Source organism: Oncorhynchus tshawytscha, linkage group LG14 (genome assembly GCF_018296145.1).
Source record: "Oncorhynchus tshawytscha isolate Ot180627B linkage group LG14, Otsh_v2.0, whole genome shotgun sequence".
Taxonomy (NCBI): Eukaryota; Metazoa; Chordata; class Actinopteri; order Salmoniformes; family Salmonidae; genus Oncorhynchus; species Oncorhynchus tshawytscha.
The window spans coordinates 53034650-53049925 of NC_056442.1; the positions used below are offsets into that span (position 1 = coordinate 53034650).

The following is a 15276-nucleotide window of genomic DNA, read 5'->3' on the forward strand; positions in this document are numbered from 1 at the left end:
CACTGTGGTCTATAGATTAAAACCAGACACCGTGGTCTATGGTCTATAGATTAAAACCAGACACCGTGCTCTATAGATTAAAACCAGACACTGTGGTCTACAGATTAAAACCAGACACTGTGGTCTATAGATTAAAACCAGACACAGTGGTCTATGGTCAAAAGATTAAAACCAGACACAGTGGTCTATAGATTAAAACCAGACACCGTGGTCTACAGATGAAAACCAGACACTTTGGTCTATAGATTAAAACCAGACACCGTGGTCTATAGATTAAAACCAGACACCGTGGTCTATAGATTAAAACCAGACACTGTGGTCTATAGATTAAAACCAGACACTGTGGTCTATAGATTAAAACCAGCCACTATGGTCTATAGATTAAATCAGACACCGTGGTCTACAAATTAAAAGCAGACACAGTGGTCTATAGATTAAAACCAGACACTGTGGTCTACAGATGAAAACCAGACACTGTGGTCTATAGATTAAAACCAGACACCGTGGTCTATAGATTAAAACCAGACACCGTGGTCTATGGTCTATAGATTAAAACCAGACACCGTGGTCCATAGATTAAAACCAGACACTGTGGTCTACAGATTAAAACTAGACACCGTGGTCCATAGATTAAAACCAGACACTGTGGTCTACAGATTAAAACCAGACACCGTGGTCCTTAGATTAAAACCAGACACTGTGGTCTACAGATTAAAACTAGACACCGTGGTCTATAGATTAAAACCACGTTCTCCAGTTTAAATCCAGCTGGCGCGGCCTCCAGTTTAAAGCCAGACACCGTGGTCTCCAGTTTAAAGTCAGACACCGCGGTCTCCAGTTTAAAGTCAGACACCGTGGTCTCCAGTTTAAAGTCAGACACCGTGGTCTCCAGTTTAAAGTCAGACACCGCGGTCTCCAGTTTAAAGTCAGACACTGCGGTCTCCAGTTTAAATCCAGCTGGCACGGTCTCCAGTTTAAATACAGCTGGCGTGGTCTCCAATTTAGAGCCAGACAGCGCGGTCTCCAGTTTAAATCCAGCTGGCACGGTCTCCAGTTTAAATACAGCTGGCGCGGTCTCCAATTTAGAGCCAGACAGCGCGGTCTCCAGTTCAAATCCAGCTGGCACGTTCTCCAGTTTCAATCCAGCTGGCGCGGTCTCCAGTTTAAAGCCAGACAGCGTGGTCTCCAGTTTAAAACCAGCTGGCGCGGTCTCCAGTGTAAAGCCAGACACCGCGGTCTCCACTTTAAAGTCAGACACCGCGGTCTCCAGTTTAAATCCAGCTGGTGCGGTCTCCAGTTTAAAACCAGCTGGCGCGGTCTCCAGTTTAAATCCAGCTGGCGCGGTCTCCAATTTAGAGCCAGACACCGCCGTCTCCATTTTAAATCCAGCTGGCACGGTCTCCAGTTTAAAACCAGCTGGCGCGGTCTCCAGTTTAAAACCAGCGGGCGCGGTCTCCAGTTTAAAGCCAGCTGGCGCGTTCTCCAGTTTAAATCCAGCTGGCGCGTTCTCCAATTTAGAGCCAGCTGGCGCGGCCTCCAGTTTAAAGTCAGACACTGTGGTCTCCAGTTTAAAGCCAGACACCGTGGTCTCCAGTTTAAAGTCAGACACCGTGGTCTATAGATTAAAAGTCAGACACCGTAGTCTCCAGTTTAAAGTCAGACACCATGGTCTCCAGTTTAAAGTCAGACACCGTAGTCTCCAGTTTAAAGTCAGACACCATGGTCTCCAGTTTAAAGTCAGACACCGCAGTCTCCAGTTTAAAGTCAGACACCGTGGTCTCCAGTTTAAAGTCAGACACCGTGGTCTCCAGTTCAGTTCAGTAATCTGAACAAAGTAGTAGCAACCTTGTTGGACTGCAGTATTGCTAACCAGGTGTGTTTGTCTGTTTTTGTGTAGACTGATTCAGACAGTGATCTGGTTGGTGATCACTGTGATGATAATGAGGATATAGATGAGGATGGTCATCAGAACTCCCTCGACAACTGTCGCTACGTTGCCAATAGCAACCAGGTTGACCATGACAGAGATGGCATTGGCGACGCCTGCGACCATGATGATGACAACGATGGTATCCCTGATGACCGTGACAACTGCCGACTTGTGCCGAACGCTGACCAAATAGACGCAGACAGTCAGTACACACACACGCACGCACGCACGCACACACACACACACAAAAGGTCCCTACTACTTTGTTCAGATTGCTGAGCTGAACTGGAGACCATGCGAGCTAGATTTAAACTGGAGACCGCTCCAGCTGGTTTTAAACACACACACACACACACACCAGTCATCAGCATGGGCACGCAAAGGCAGTCTCACATATCCTGATTAGTGACCAGACAGCCCCTGTTTTCTTTTACCAGAACAATTCTGGGGATTTAATTGATCATGATCATATTCCAGCGAGACCTAGTTTGGGTTATAACTCTATTCCTCAGTGGTGGGACTGACTATATGTCTACAGATGGCTGGGTTATAACTCTATTCCTCAGTGGTGGGACTGACTATATGTCTACAGATGGCTGGGTTATAACTCTATTCCTCAATGGTGGGACTGGCTATATGTCTACAGATGGCTGGGTTATAACTCTATTCCTCAGTGGTGGGACTGACTATATGTCTACAGATGGCTGGGTTATAACTCTATTCCTCAGTGGTGGGACTGACTATATGTCTACAGATGGCTGGGTTATAACTCTATACCTCAGTGGTGGGACTGGCTATATGTCTACAGATGGCTGGGTTATAACTCTATTCCTCAGTGGTGGGACTGACTATATGTCTACAGATGGCTGGGTTATAACTCTATTCCTCAGTGGTGGGACTGGCTATATGTCTACAGATGGCTGGGTTATAACTCTATTCCTCAGTGGTGGGACTGACTCAAAATGTTGGTTTTAAAACGCTGTTTATTTCTGTATGTTACGTTTTGAAAATACAACAGCGTTTATTGCTGTAATGACAGGCTACATTTGCGCAGGGATTGTGCTTATTCTCCCTGTGCGTGCATGTGCCGGGGTCGCAAGCTTTGAACCACTCCTTTTTGGGGGTCACAGGTCAAAAGGTTGGGTAATCACTGAGCTACCGAACAGATTGCTGATTTGCTGTACAGCTAGGATCAGGTGCTGTGCAAATGTCAAATTGTAGGGAGAGAGGATTGCCATAAATAAATATGCAGATCCAAAAATTGTTGGTGAACAATAATTTGCATAGTTTGCTTTGCTCACCAGCAGTTTGGCATCAAGCAACAATTACTAGCATAGACCTACTGCTCTTTTGGTATGTCAACATTTCTTGAAATTGATACTTTACTTATGAAGCTTTCCATTGGAAACTGTTGTTAAATTAAATGATTACATAATCAAAATGTGTTTTAGACAAGATAATGAAAAGGGCTGTCTGGTAGCCTCAAAAAATAGAACATGTTGTTACCTTGGGACTGACTATACGGCTCTATCTGCATAGTTCTTAGATATTGACCATCAGTGTTCACATCTCAGAACTGTTTTGTAGTGAATTCTTCTTTCTTAAGAAATGTATTATGATCATCAGACAAATTACTGTCATCACTGAACAACAATGTGACAATATCATTTACTTTAACATTTCTGACAGTGTAGTGTTTTTCTGCTTGCATACCATTATTGCTGGCTAGATTAGCCTACACCATACTTAGAGGGAGATGGCAAAGACGTGTTCTGATTGGTCCATCTGTATTTGTTCAGGCCAGTGATTGGATTGCAGATATAATCATATAGCACCAAGTTCAAATGGGTTTATGAAGATAGAACCTTCTAGTCCCAAGGTCTCCACTTGAAGATAGAACCTTCTAGTCCCAAGGTCTCTACTTGTAGATAGAACATTCTAGTCCCAAGGTCTCCACTTGTAGTTGAACAAGTCATTGCATGTATATATTTTTTTACTCGACTTGAAAAAATGTGACTCGACTTACTCTTAGAATGCACGACTTGGCCTGGACTCGAGACTCGACCCGTTCTACTTGGGACTCGACTTACTCTTAGAATGCACGACTTGGCCTGGACTCGAGACTCGACCCGTTCTACTTGGGACTCGACTTGAGACTCGTACCTTGTGACTTGAAACTTGCTTGTGATTCAAATAATAGTGACTCTGGCAAACAAACACGCACATATACACCACACCACATATACACACACACACATATACACAAACACATATACACACACACCACATTATTAGTGTGTTTGTACCGTTATCAGTCTCTGTAAGGATGACTTTGATAATGATATTACCTCTCTCTCTCCTCTGTCTCTAGATGATGTTCGTGGTGATGCTTGTAAAGATTACTTTGATAATGATATTACTCTCTCTCCTCTCCCTGTCTCTCTCTCCTCTCCCTCTCCTCTCCCTCTCTCTCTGTCTCTCTCTCCTCTCCCTCTCTCGCTCCCCCTCTCTCTCTCTCCTCTGTCTCTCTCTCCTCTCCCTGTCTCTCTCTCCTCTCCCTGTCTCTCTCTCTCGTTCTCCTCTCCCTGTCTCTCTCCTCTCTCTCCTCTCCCTCTCTCTCTCTCTCCTCTGCCTCTCTCTCCTCTCCTTGTCTCACTCTCCTCTCCCTTTCCCTCTCCTCTGTCTCTCTCTCCCTCTATCCTTTCCCTGTCTCTCTCTCCTCTCACTTTCTCTCTCTCTCTCTCTCTCTCTCTCTCTCTCTCTCTCTCTCCTCTCCCTGTCTCTCTCCTCTCCCTGTCTGTCTCTCCTCTGTCTCTAGATGATGGTCGTGGTGATGCTTGTAAGGATGACTTTGATAATGACAGTATACCAGATGCACTAGATGTTTGCTCAGAGAACAGTGGTATTGGAGTTACAGACTTCAGGAAGTTTCAGACGGTTCTGTTGGACCCTCAGGGGACCACTCAGTCTGACCCTCTGTGGGTGGTCCGAGGACACGGAACCGAACTGCTACAGACTGCAAACTCTGACCCTGGCATCGCCTTGGGTACGACCCCTAACCTCTTACCTAAGACCGCATTAACGCTGATCTGGGTGGTGTTTGTGTAGTTTTCATGTGCGTTTGTGAATGCGTGAGCGTGTGTGTTCTCAGGTTTTGATGAGTTCCGTGCGGTAGACTTCAGTGGGACATTCTACGTGAACACAGACCGTGATGATGACTATGTAGGGTTTGTGTTCTCCTTCCAGTCCAGCAGACGGTTCTACGTTGTCATGTGGAAACAGGTCAGTCAGGAGTACACACACACACTGACCTCTGACCTCTAACCCTGCCCGGTCAGCCAGTCCTGACCTCTTACCTCAAACCTCTAACTTCTAACCCTGCACAGTCAGCCAGGCCTAACTTCTAACCCTGCCAGGTCAGCCAGGCTTACTGGGAGAAGAGTCCTTCCAGGGCATTTGGGAACGCTGGTGTCTCTCTCAAAGTGGTCAACTCAAGCTCAGGCCCTGGGGAGGCCCTCCGCAACGCCCTGTGGCACACAGGAAACACCATACAGCAGGTACACACAGGAAACACTACACAGCAGGTACACACAGGAAACACCACGTAGCAGGTACACACAGCAAACACCACACAACAGGTACACACAGGAAACACCATACAGCAGGTACACACAGGAAACACCACACAGCAGGTACACACAGCAGGCACACACAGGAAACACTATACAGCAGGTACACACAGGAAACACCACACAGCAGGTACACACAGCAGGTACACACAGGAAACACCACACAGCAGGTACACACAGCAGGTACACACAGGGAACACCATACAGCAGGTACACACAGGAAACACCACACAGCAGGTACACACAGCAGGTACACACAGGAAACACCACACAGCAGGTACACACAGCAGGTACACACAGGAAACACCATACAGCAGGTACACACAGGAAACACTACACAGCAGGTACACACAGGAAACACTACACAGCAGGTACACACAGGGAACACCACGTAGCAGGTACACACAGCAAACACCACACAACAGGTACACACAGGAAACACCATACAGCAGGTACACACAGGAAACACCACACAGCAGGTACACACAGCAGGTACACACAGGAAACACTATACAGCAGGTACACAAGGAAGCACCACACAGCGGGTGCACACAGCAGGTACACACAGGAAACATTATACAGCAGGTACACACAGGAAACACTATACAGCAGGTACACACGGAAGCACCACACAGCAGGTGCACACAGCAGGTACACACAGCAAACATTATACAGCAGGTACACACAGGAAACACTATACAGCAGGTACACAAGGAAGCACCATACAGCAGGTACAGGTACACACAGGAAACACCACACAGCAGGTACACACAGAAACACACCACACAGCAGGTACACACAGGAAACACCACACAGCAGGTACACACAGAACACACCACACAGCAGGTACACACAGCAGGTACACACAGCAGGTACACACAGGAAACACCACACAGCGGGTACACACAGGAAACACCATACAGCAGGTACACACAGGAAACACCACATAGCGGGTACACACAGCAGGTACACACAGGAAACACCACACAGTAGGTACATGCAGGAAACACCATACAGCAGGTACACACAGGGCACACACCTCTAACCCTGAAGTAAACCTATGTGTGTGGGTCCTTAGGTTCGCACACTGTGGCATGACCCCAACAACACGGGCTGGAAGGACTACACTGCCTACCGCTGGCACCTCATCCACCGACCCAAGACCGGCTTCATAAGGTACTTAACCTCCAACCCATAACACAAACCCTAACTCTAACTCTAACTTTAACCCTAACTCTAACCTTAACTCTAACTTTAACCCTAACCCTAACTCTAACCCTAACCCTAACCCTCTAACCCTTACCCTAACCCTAACTCTAACCCTTACCCTAACCCTAACTCTAACCCAAAAAAGGCCCATAGGCCCATAGGCCAAAAAGCCACTGCCCTGGCCTGGCCTGGCCTGGGACAAAAGCCACTGCCCTGGCCTGGTACCTCCATATGCATATAGGGCTTGAGAGGACACATACAGGCCTAAAGGCCTTAGCTCCCTATCCGGGTTACAGGCCTTTCTCTGGGCATGAGAGGACACATACAGGCCTAAAGGTCATCACTCAATATCCAGGAACAGGCCTCTATCTGGGCATGAGAGGACACATACAGGCCTAAAGGCCTTAACTCCCTATCCAGGAACAGGCCTCTATCTGGGCATGAGAGGACACATACAGGCCTAAAGGCCTTAACTCCCTATCTGGGAACAGGCCTCTCTCTCCGGGCATGAGAGGACACATACAGGCCTAAAGGCCTTAACTCCTTATCCGGGTTACAGGCCTCTCTCTGGGCATGAGAGGACACATACAGGCCTAAAGGCCTTAACTCCCAATCCGGGTTACAGGCCTCATCACTCACTCAATATCCAGGAACAGGCCTTTCTCTCCTGGGATGAGAGGACACATACAGGCCTAAAGGCCTTAACTCCCTATCCGGGAACAGGCCTCTCTCTCCGGGCATGAGAGGACACATACAGGCCTATAGGACCTCACTCATCACCCGGGTAACACCCCTATATTTCCGGGGATGATTCCAGCAGGGGACACCCCCCACCTCCACAACCTCGCACACCAGGTGAACCAGGGCACCCACACTTAAGCTCCCTTCCCCGGACTATAAAGCATATAGCCGCGCTGTTACGAACCCTGTGCACCTTGTGACCCAAACCGGATGTCGTGCACCTGGTCACCCTAAGGCCACACTAATGGGTTACCAAGTGCTGGTGGTACTTTCCAGGCGGGCACCCACCTTTTTTAGTCTGCTTGCCCACTCTCTCTCTGGGCCTCTGGACTCTGGGTTACCAGGTGCTGGTGGTACTTTCCAGCCGGGCTCCCACCTTTTTTAGTCCGCTTGCCCACTCTCTCTCTGGGTCTCTGGACTCTGGATTCTGGACTCTGGGTTACCAGGTGCCGGTGGTACTTTCCAGCCGGGCACTCACCTTTTTTAGTCCGCTTGCCCACTCTCTCCCTGGGCCTCTGGACTCTGGACTCTGGGTTACCAGGTGCCGGTGGTACTTTCCAGCCGGGCACCCACCTTTCTTAGTCCGCTTGCCCACTCTCTCTCTGGGCCTCTGGACTCTTTCCCTTTTCTGTATACCTGGTAACCCATTTGTATTGAAGGATGAAGGTGGAGGAAGACGCCTTCCGTCCCGAAAGAAGGTTGGGCGCTCGATCCCGATACAAGCTTTAAGATACGCTATTGGAGCTGGAATTACCGCTGCTGCTGGCACCATACTTGATCCTCGTTAATGGATCCTCGTTAAAGGATTTAAAGTGTACTCATTCCAATTACAGGGCCTCGAAAGAGTCCTGTATTGTTATTTTTCGTCACTACCTCACCGAGTCGGGAGTGGGTAATTTGCGCGCCTGCTGACTTCCTTGGATGTGGTAGCCATTTATCAGGCTCCCTCTCCGGAATCGAACCCTGATTCCCCGTTACCCGTGGTAACCATGGTAGGCACAGAAAGTACCATCGAAAGTTGATAGGGCGGACATTCAAATGAGACGTCTCCGCCACAAAGGCCACGCGATCGGCTCAAAGTTATCTAGAGTCACAAAAGCGGCCGGGGCAACCGAGATTGGCCCGCATGGGTTTTGGGTCTGATAAATGCACGCATCCCCGGAGGTCAGTGCTCGTTGGCATGTATTAGCTCTAGAATTGCCACAGTTATCCAAGTAATGTTGGTGCGATCAAAGGAACCAGAACTGATTTAATGAGCCATTCGCAGTTTCACTCTACCGGCCGTGTGTACTTAGACTTGCATGGCTTCATATTTTAGACAAGCATATACTACTGGCAGGATCAACCAGGTAGCCACTCACAACATAGAGGTTGTACCTGGGCACACTAAGCAAAGAACAACCAGGGACCGGTCCTATCCCGTCAGGGGAGGAGGCCCTGGTGCAATCCACCGTGCGCCCAGCGGGAGGCCCTGAACTGCCCATGACCGAGGCCACAGGTGCCGGGGCGCCGCTCGAGAGGTCTCTTGTCTAGCTGGAGGGTACATTCGGAACGCCATCAACCGGGCAAAAACAGAACCACAACCTCGGTCAGACCGCTTGGGTCAGCCGGGTAGGTCCACTTTAAAGACAGGGTTTGAGAATATGTGTCTGTGGCGCCGATGCGTTACGGGATGACCATCACCACATGCTTCGCAGCCTGGGTGTGTCACTCCCCGCACCGGAACACCAATGAAGGGCCACTGGGTCAGACAGTTCGGCTGGATCTCGCACGAACGGTGCATGGCTGGAGTGTATTGAAATAGGGGGTCAATCGTCTCTGAAAGGGGCTCCCCCGATAGAGGCCAATCCACGTGGGGCGGGAGGAACAATCCATCAGAACACCAGCCAAAGGCCGGCCGATAGAGGCCCTCCCAAGTGGAAAACGGATGCAAATCGGTCAGAGGAAATTACACTGGCTGGACAACAGAGGAGAACCATGGAGACGCACCGTGAACCAAGAGTGGGACTGGACTGGAGAGCTAGCCCTCACCGGGGATAAACAACCACCAAGCGGTCGCCAAAGGGACGGGCACCTTCATTGGACCAGAACCATGGTCATTGATGAACCAAACCCACAAGGTAATAGCTGGGATAGAGCACCTGCCCAGGACAGAGCTCAATATCCTCCCACCACCAAGCTGGGAAACATGGATCAAAAGTTAGGACAAATAGGGCGCCGAAGGGGCTGGTCAAACCACCAAATCGGCCCCCGGCGGAAAAGGTCCAAAGTACCATGGTTCCGAGGGGCTCACATCCCTCAAAAGTGTCCATTACTCATTTTCTATCCGGGCTGAGCAGTTTGGCACCACCCCCATCTCTCTAGGACATGGAAGTCTTGTTGTCAAAAACCAGGTTTCTGATTTCGCGCCGGTACCTGTCTGGTCCACCCGCCACTGAGTGTGTCATTAACGGGCAGGCCAAATTATCGACATAAGCCCTGAACCTCACAGGGCTTCTGTGTGCCCCGCCATTGGGGGTCAAATTCAGGTACACCAAAACGTGAATAAATCAAAAAGTACACCTCCAATCTGGATGGGGGTTTTTTTGCACGAAAGGGCACATATAGACGAGCATTTCCATTGAATTGAAACCGTTTTTGTATAAAACATTTTAATAGGAAATCGTTTTGGGGAAAAAAGTGCACGTTACAGGGCGCATAGGTGCCTGTGGATGCTAACTTTTTTTACATGGTGTAATTGTTGCCCATCACGAAAGAGGGTATGAGCCGAAATTTGGGACCTCTAGCCCTTCGGGAAGTATTTGTAATCATTTTTTGAAAATTAGTGCCAAATTGTCACAGCCGTGCACCTGGTGATTGAAAATCGGCACGTGGTAACCCAAAATGAAACACGGTTCTATATGCATTTACCGGGCTCCCTAACATTCATGCCCGCTATGGGAGTACTCTACTACTGCCCTCTATGAATGGGGGCCGTCCTGAGTGATTTATGGAAGGTTTAAAATATTTTTGTGGATGCGGATTAGTATTGGCATTTATGCACCTGGTAACCCAAAAGTTAAAATACGGTTCTAAATGCATTTACCGGGCATTCTAATATTAATGCCCGCTATGTGAGCACCCTACTACGGCCCTCTATCAATGGGGGCCGTCCTTAGTGCTTTATGGAAGGTTTAAAATATTTTTGTGGATGCGGATTAGGATATACCTCTGTGCAACTGGTGATTGAAAATAGGCACTTGGTAACCCAAAAATAAAAATATGGTTCTAAATACATTTACCGGGACTCCTAATATTCATGCCCCCTATGGGAGTAGCGTACTACTGGGGAAAATTCACAGGAGGGCGCCAAAGGTACATTTATGGAGGTTTCAAAAATAGTTGTGAAAAAAGTCCAAACATTTCAAAAATATGTTTTATTTGCAACTGGTGATTGAAAATAGGCACCTGGTAACCCAAAATGAAACACATTTTGTATCATTTTAATGCATAATGACACATACGAGGGTGAATTTCAAACAAATATACCTCATTTAATCAGTTAATCATGGATTGATTTGTCCCTCAATCAGTGTCCGGGCCCGGCTGGCATTTTTGGGCAAATTATGGTACCGGTAGTGCCGTGCCTGCGTTTCCAGAGAGTGACACATATGGTCAGCCACAGTTCCCCAGTCTGTAACCGACCCTTAGTTAAAGTTCAATGTGGCAACACTTCGTCGAATTGTACCGGTCACTTTACTTCCAATGCCAAACTCTGCAAATATTTGGCCCACATACTCACACAGATTACCGTACAGTTGACCACGGGATGTGATAAAGAAGAGTTCTGTGTCTGAGGTCATTCCAGTCAGATGAGGCCTGATCTGATGGAATCGTTTAAGCCAAGTGTATTCCTCCTCACATATAACAATTCTGCACTCCCCGAAGCTATAGTTTGTTTTGTGGCTCGCAACGCACATCTGATAACCCCCACTTTCCGGGGTTACTTCAGTAAAATCACTCTCACTGAACATGGGGATTGTCGAGTGCCGTTAAATATGGCCAACCGGCTGGACATGAGAGCTGCAAACCTACGCCTGTCAGAGCAGGTGGCTCAGACCTCCAACCTACTGAGAACTGAAGGAATTGCTTGATTACTTAGCTCAACAAAGCGTTTTAACTCCGCAGCGCTGAGCACCTCGTCCCTGCAGCGTTTGCGAAATTTTGCCCTGTGCGTTGCCTGGCTCTGCCGCAAGTCCCTGTCCATCTTTGCCAAGCAGAGTAACATCTTTCGAATTCCACTGACCTTAGCTTGCATACCATTTGGCCGGAACTGAATAAGATAATTCAGGAAACCTCGATCATCGGCTCGGTACATTTTTAACGTGGATGGTGCCAAACCACGGTCGTCACATTGGCCATACCACTCAGACACAAGTCTGTAGTTATCCAGAAAACACAGTCCTTCATCGGCCTTGCCCTCTGACATAATGCGGAGGAATTCCCGTACTCGGGATATACTGGTGCGACTATTGTCAATTTGTTTAACTGAAGGGTTTCTACCCGTAATATAGTGTTCATATTGAGTCAAAATTGCATTACTCCAAACCTCAATTCTGGACGGCACGCCGCCGTCTTCATCACTCTCGCTCTCCGTGGAAGTCGCCACGACGCAGCTTTGCTCCCTCGGTTCCGAGCACGGTTCACTACCGACCTGACTGGTTGGCTGCACCGCCGCCGACGCACCCGCTGCCTGCTCACTCTCGTCCCCCAGCTGCTGATCCACCACCGCTGACTGCTCACCCTCGTCCACCAGCTGCTGATCCACCACGGCTGACTGCTCACCCTCGTCCACCAGCTGCTGCTCCACGGACAACTCACTTTCAAAACACTGCAAAATCACAGGGTTCTCCAGCCGCGGTTCAACACTATTGTCAGGCTGCATATACTGCCCTGATTCGGGCTGCTGTCTCTCAGTCGAAACCCGGCTAGATTGCATAGCATTCGTCCATTCCATAGTACTGGGCTTAAGTGCATGTACAGACTTGAAATGTCGGTCTAGCCGCACGATATTCTGCTTGGAACAAAGCCCACAGTCGCATCTTGGTCTGCTGCTCATAGCTTCTCTCTCCTGCTTTCCTCCGTGTCTCTTTGTTTGCTCCACCGAACAACCTAACCCTAACTAACCCTAACCCTAACCCTAACTAACTCTAACCCTAACTAACCCTAACTAACCCTAACCCTAACTAACTCTAACCAACCCTAACTAACCCTAACCCTAACTCTAACCTCTAACCCTAACTAACTCTAGCCCTAACTAACCCTAACCCTAACTAACCCTAACTCTAACTAACTCTAACCTCTAACCCTAACTAATTCTAACCCTAACTAACCCTAACCAACCCTAACTAACTCTAACCTCTAACCCTAACTAACTGTAACCCTAACTAACCCAACAGTAACTCCTATCCTCATCCACCTACCCAATACTGGCTTCATTAGGTATCTAATTAACCTCTGAACTTTGGCATCTAACCTCTTTGTGTATGTGCAGTAGTGGTGTTTGATGGTGTCTCTTCCAGCTGACTCGGGGTGTGTGTGTGTGCGTGTGCGTGCGTGCGTGTGTGTGTGTGTGTGTGTGTGTGCAGGATAGTGGTGTCTGAGCAGGTCCATCCTAGCTGACTCGGGGTGTGTGTGTGTGTGTGTGTGTGTGTGTGTGTGTGTGTGTGTGTGTGTGTGTGTGTGTGGATAGTGGTGTCTGAGGGCAGGTCCATCCTAGCTGACTCTGGGCCGGTGTATGACAGAACTCTGGCTGGAGGGAGACTCGGACTGTTTGTCTTCTCACAAGAACATATCCTCTTCTCTGACCTCAGATACACTTGTAGAGGTGAGGCACACACATAAACACATTAACACACGTGTACACACACACATACACACACACACACACCCTCTTCTCTGACCTCAGATACACCTGTAGAGGTGAGGCACACACATAAACACATAAACACACGTACACTCACACACACACACACACACACACACACACACACACACACCCTCTTCTCTGACCTGATAGGTGACACACACACACGAACATACACCCATACAAATACACAGACGCACACGTACAACCACACAAACATACACAAACATACACGTACACTTTCACAAATATACTAACACACACACAACTATGCAGACACACATGTACAGCCACACAAACATACATACACACACGCACACCTACACAAATATACACAAATACACAGACACACACACACGTCAGTAAAGTACATTTTTTGTGTTTTTCTTCTCCCAATCTCTTCCAGATAACTGAGATCTGTTCATACTGAGATAATGCTGCACCCCTTCGTCCTCCATCCTCCTCCAGTCCTCCGTCCACCAATTCACCCTCCTCCAGTCCTCCCTCCACCACTTCACCCTCCTCCAGTCCTCCCTTCTCCAGTCCTCCCTCCTCCAGTCCTCCCTGCACCACTTCACCCTCCTCCAGTCCTCCCTGCACCACTTCACCCTCCTCCAGTCCTCCCAGCACCACTTCACCCTTCTCCAGTCCTTCCTGCACAACTTCACCCTCCTCCAGTCCTCCCTGCACCACTTCACCCTCCTCCAGTCCTCCCTCCACCACTTCACCCTCCTCCAGTCCTCCCTGCACAACTTCACCCTCCTCCAGTCCTCCCTCCACCACTTCACCCTCCTCCAGTCCTCCCTGCACAACTTCACCCTCCTCCAGTCCTCCCTCCACCACTTCACCCTCCTCCAGTCCTCCCTCCACCCCTTCACCCTCCTCCAGTCCTCCCTCCACCACTTCACCCTCCTCCAGTCCTCGCTCCACCACTTCACCCTCCTCCAGTCCTCCGTCCACCAATTCACCCTCCTCCAGTCCTCCCTCCACCACTTCACCCTCCTCCAGTCCTCCCTCAACCAATTCACCCTCCTCCAGTCCTCCCTCCACCACTTCACCCTCCTCCAGTCCTCCCTCCTCCAGTCCTCCCTCCACCAAATCACCCTCCTCCAGTCCTCCCTCCACCACTTCACCCTCCTCCAGTCCTCCCTCCTCCAGTCCTCCCTCCTTCAGTCCTCCCTCCTCCAGTCCTCCCTCCTTCAGTCCTCCCTCCTCCAGTCCTCTCTCCTTCAGTCCTCCAGGCCTCCCTCCTCCAGTCCTCCCTCCACCAAATCACCCTCCTCCAGTCCTCCCTCCACCACTTCACCCTCCTCCAGTCCTCCCTCCTTCAGTCCTCCCCCTCCTCCAGTCCTCCCTCCTTCAGTCCTCCCTCCTCCACTTCACCCTCCTCCAGTCCTCCCTCCACCACTTCACCCTCCTCCAGTCCTCCCTCCACCACTTCACCCTCCTCCAGTCCTCCGTCCACCAATTCACCCTCCTCCAGTCCTCCTTCCACCAATTCACCCTCCTCCAGTCCTCCCTCAACCACTTCACCCTCCTCCAGTCCTCCCTCAACCAATTCACCCTCCTCCAGTCCTCCCTCCACCACTTCACCCTCCTCCAGTCCTCCCTCCTCCAGTCCTCCCTCCACCACTTCACCCTCCTCCAGTCCTCCCTCCACCACTTCACCCTCCTCCAGTCCTCCCTCCTCCAGTCCTCCCTCCTTCAGTCCTCCCTCCTCCAGTCCTCCCTCCTCCAGTCCTCCCTCCACCACTTCACCCTCCTCCAGTCCTCCCTCCTCCAGTCCTCCCCCTCCCCACCACTTCACCCTCCTCCAGTCCTCCCTCCTCCAGTCCTCCCTCCTTCAGTCCTCCCTCCTCCAG

The 15276-nt window shown here is 49.6% G+C and overlaps 1 protein-coding gene across 7 annotated transcripts in view; it reads left to right on the plus strand.

The window, feature by feature from the left end:
• Window positions 1-14197, plus strand: part of LOC112239481 (thrombospondin-2-like) — a 52094-nt gene extending 37897 nt beyond the window's left edge. For 4 of the 7 annotated variants that reach the window (XM_042297666.1, XM_042297665.1, XM_042297667.1 and 1 more), the window contains 7 exons: window positions 1898-2132; window positions 4749-4976; window positions 5082-5212; window positions 5347-5487; window positions 6638-6735; window positions 13236-13375; window positions 13821-14197. In XM_042297666.1, the coding sequence (XP_042153600.1) occupies window positions 1898-2132; window positions 4749-4976; window positions 5082-5212; window positions 5347-5487; window positions 6638-6735; window positions 13236-13375; window positions 13821-13828 (981 nt within the window). In that variant the 3' untranslated portion in view covers window positions 13829-14197. Of the gene's footprint in view, window positions 1-1897; window positions 2133-4748; window positions 4977-5081; window positions 5213-5346; window positions 5488-6637; window positions 6736-13136; window positions 13192-13235; window positions 13376-13820 lie in introns of those variants that run through there. The other 3 variants (XR_006078876.1, XR_006078877.1, XM_042297668.1) reach the window with 3 other exon arrangements.
• Window positions 14198-15276: the final 1079 nt, after the last annotated feature.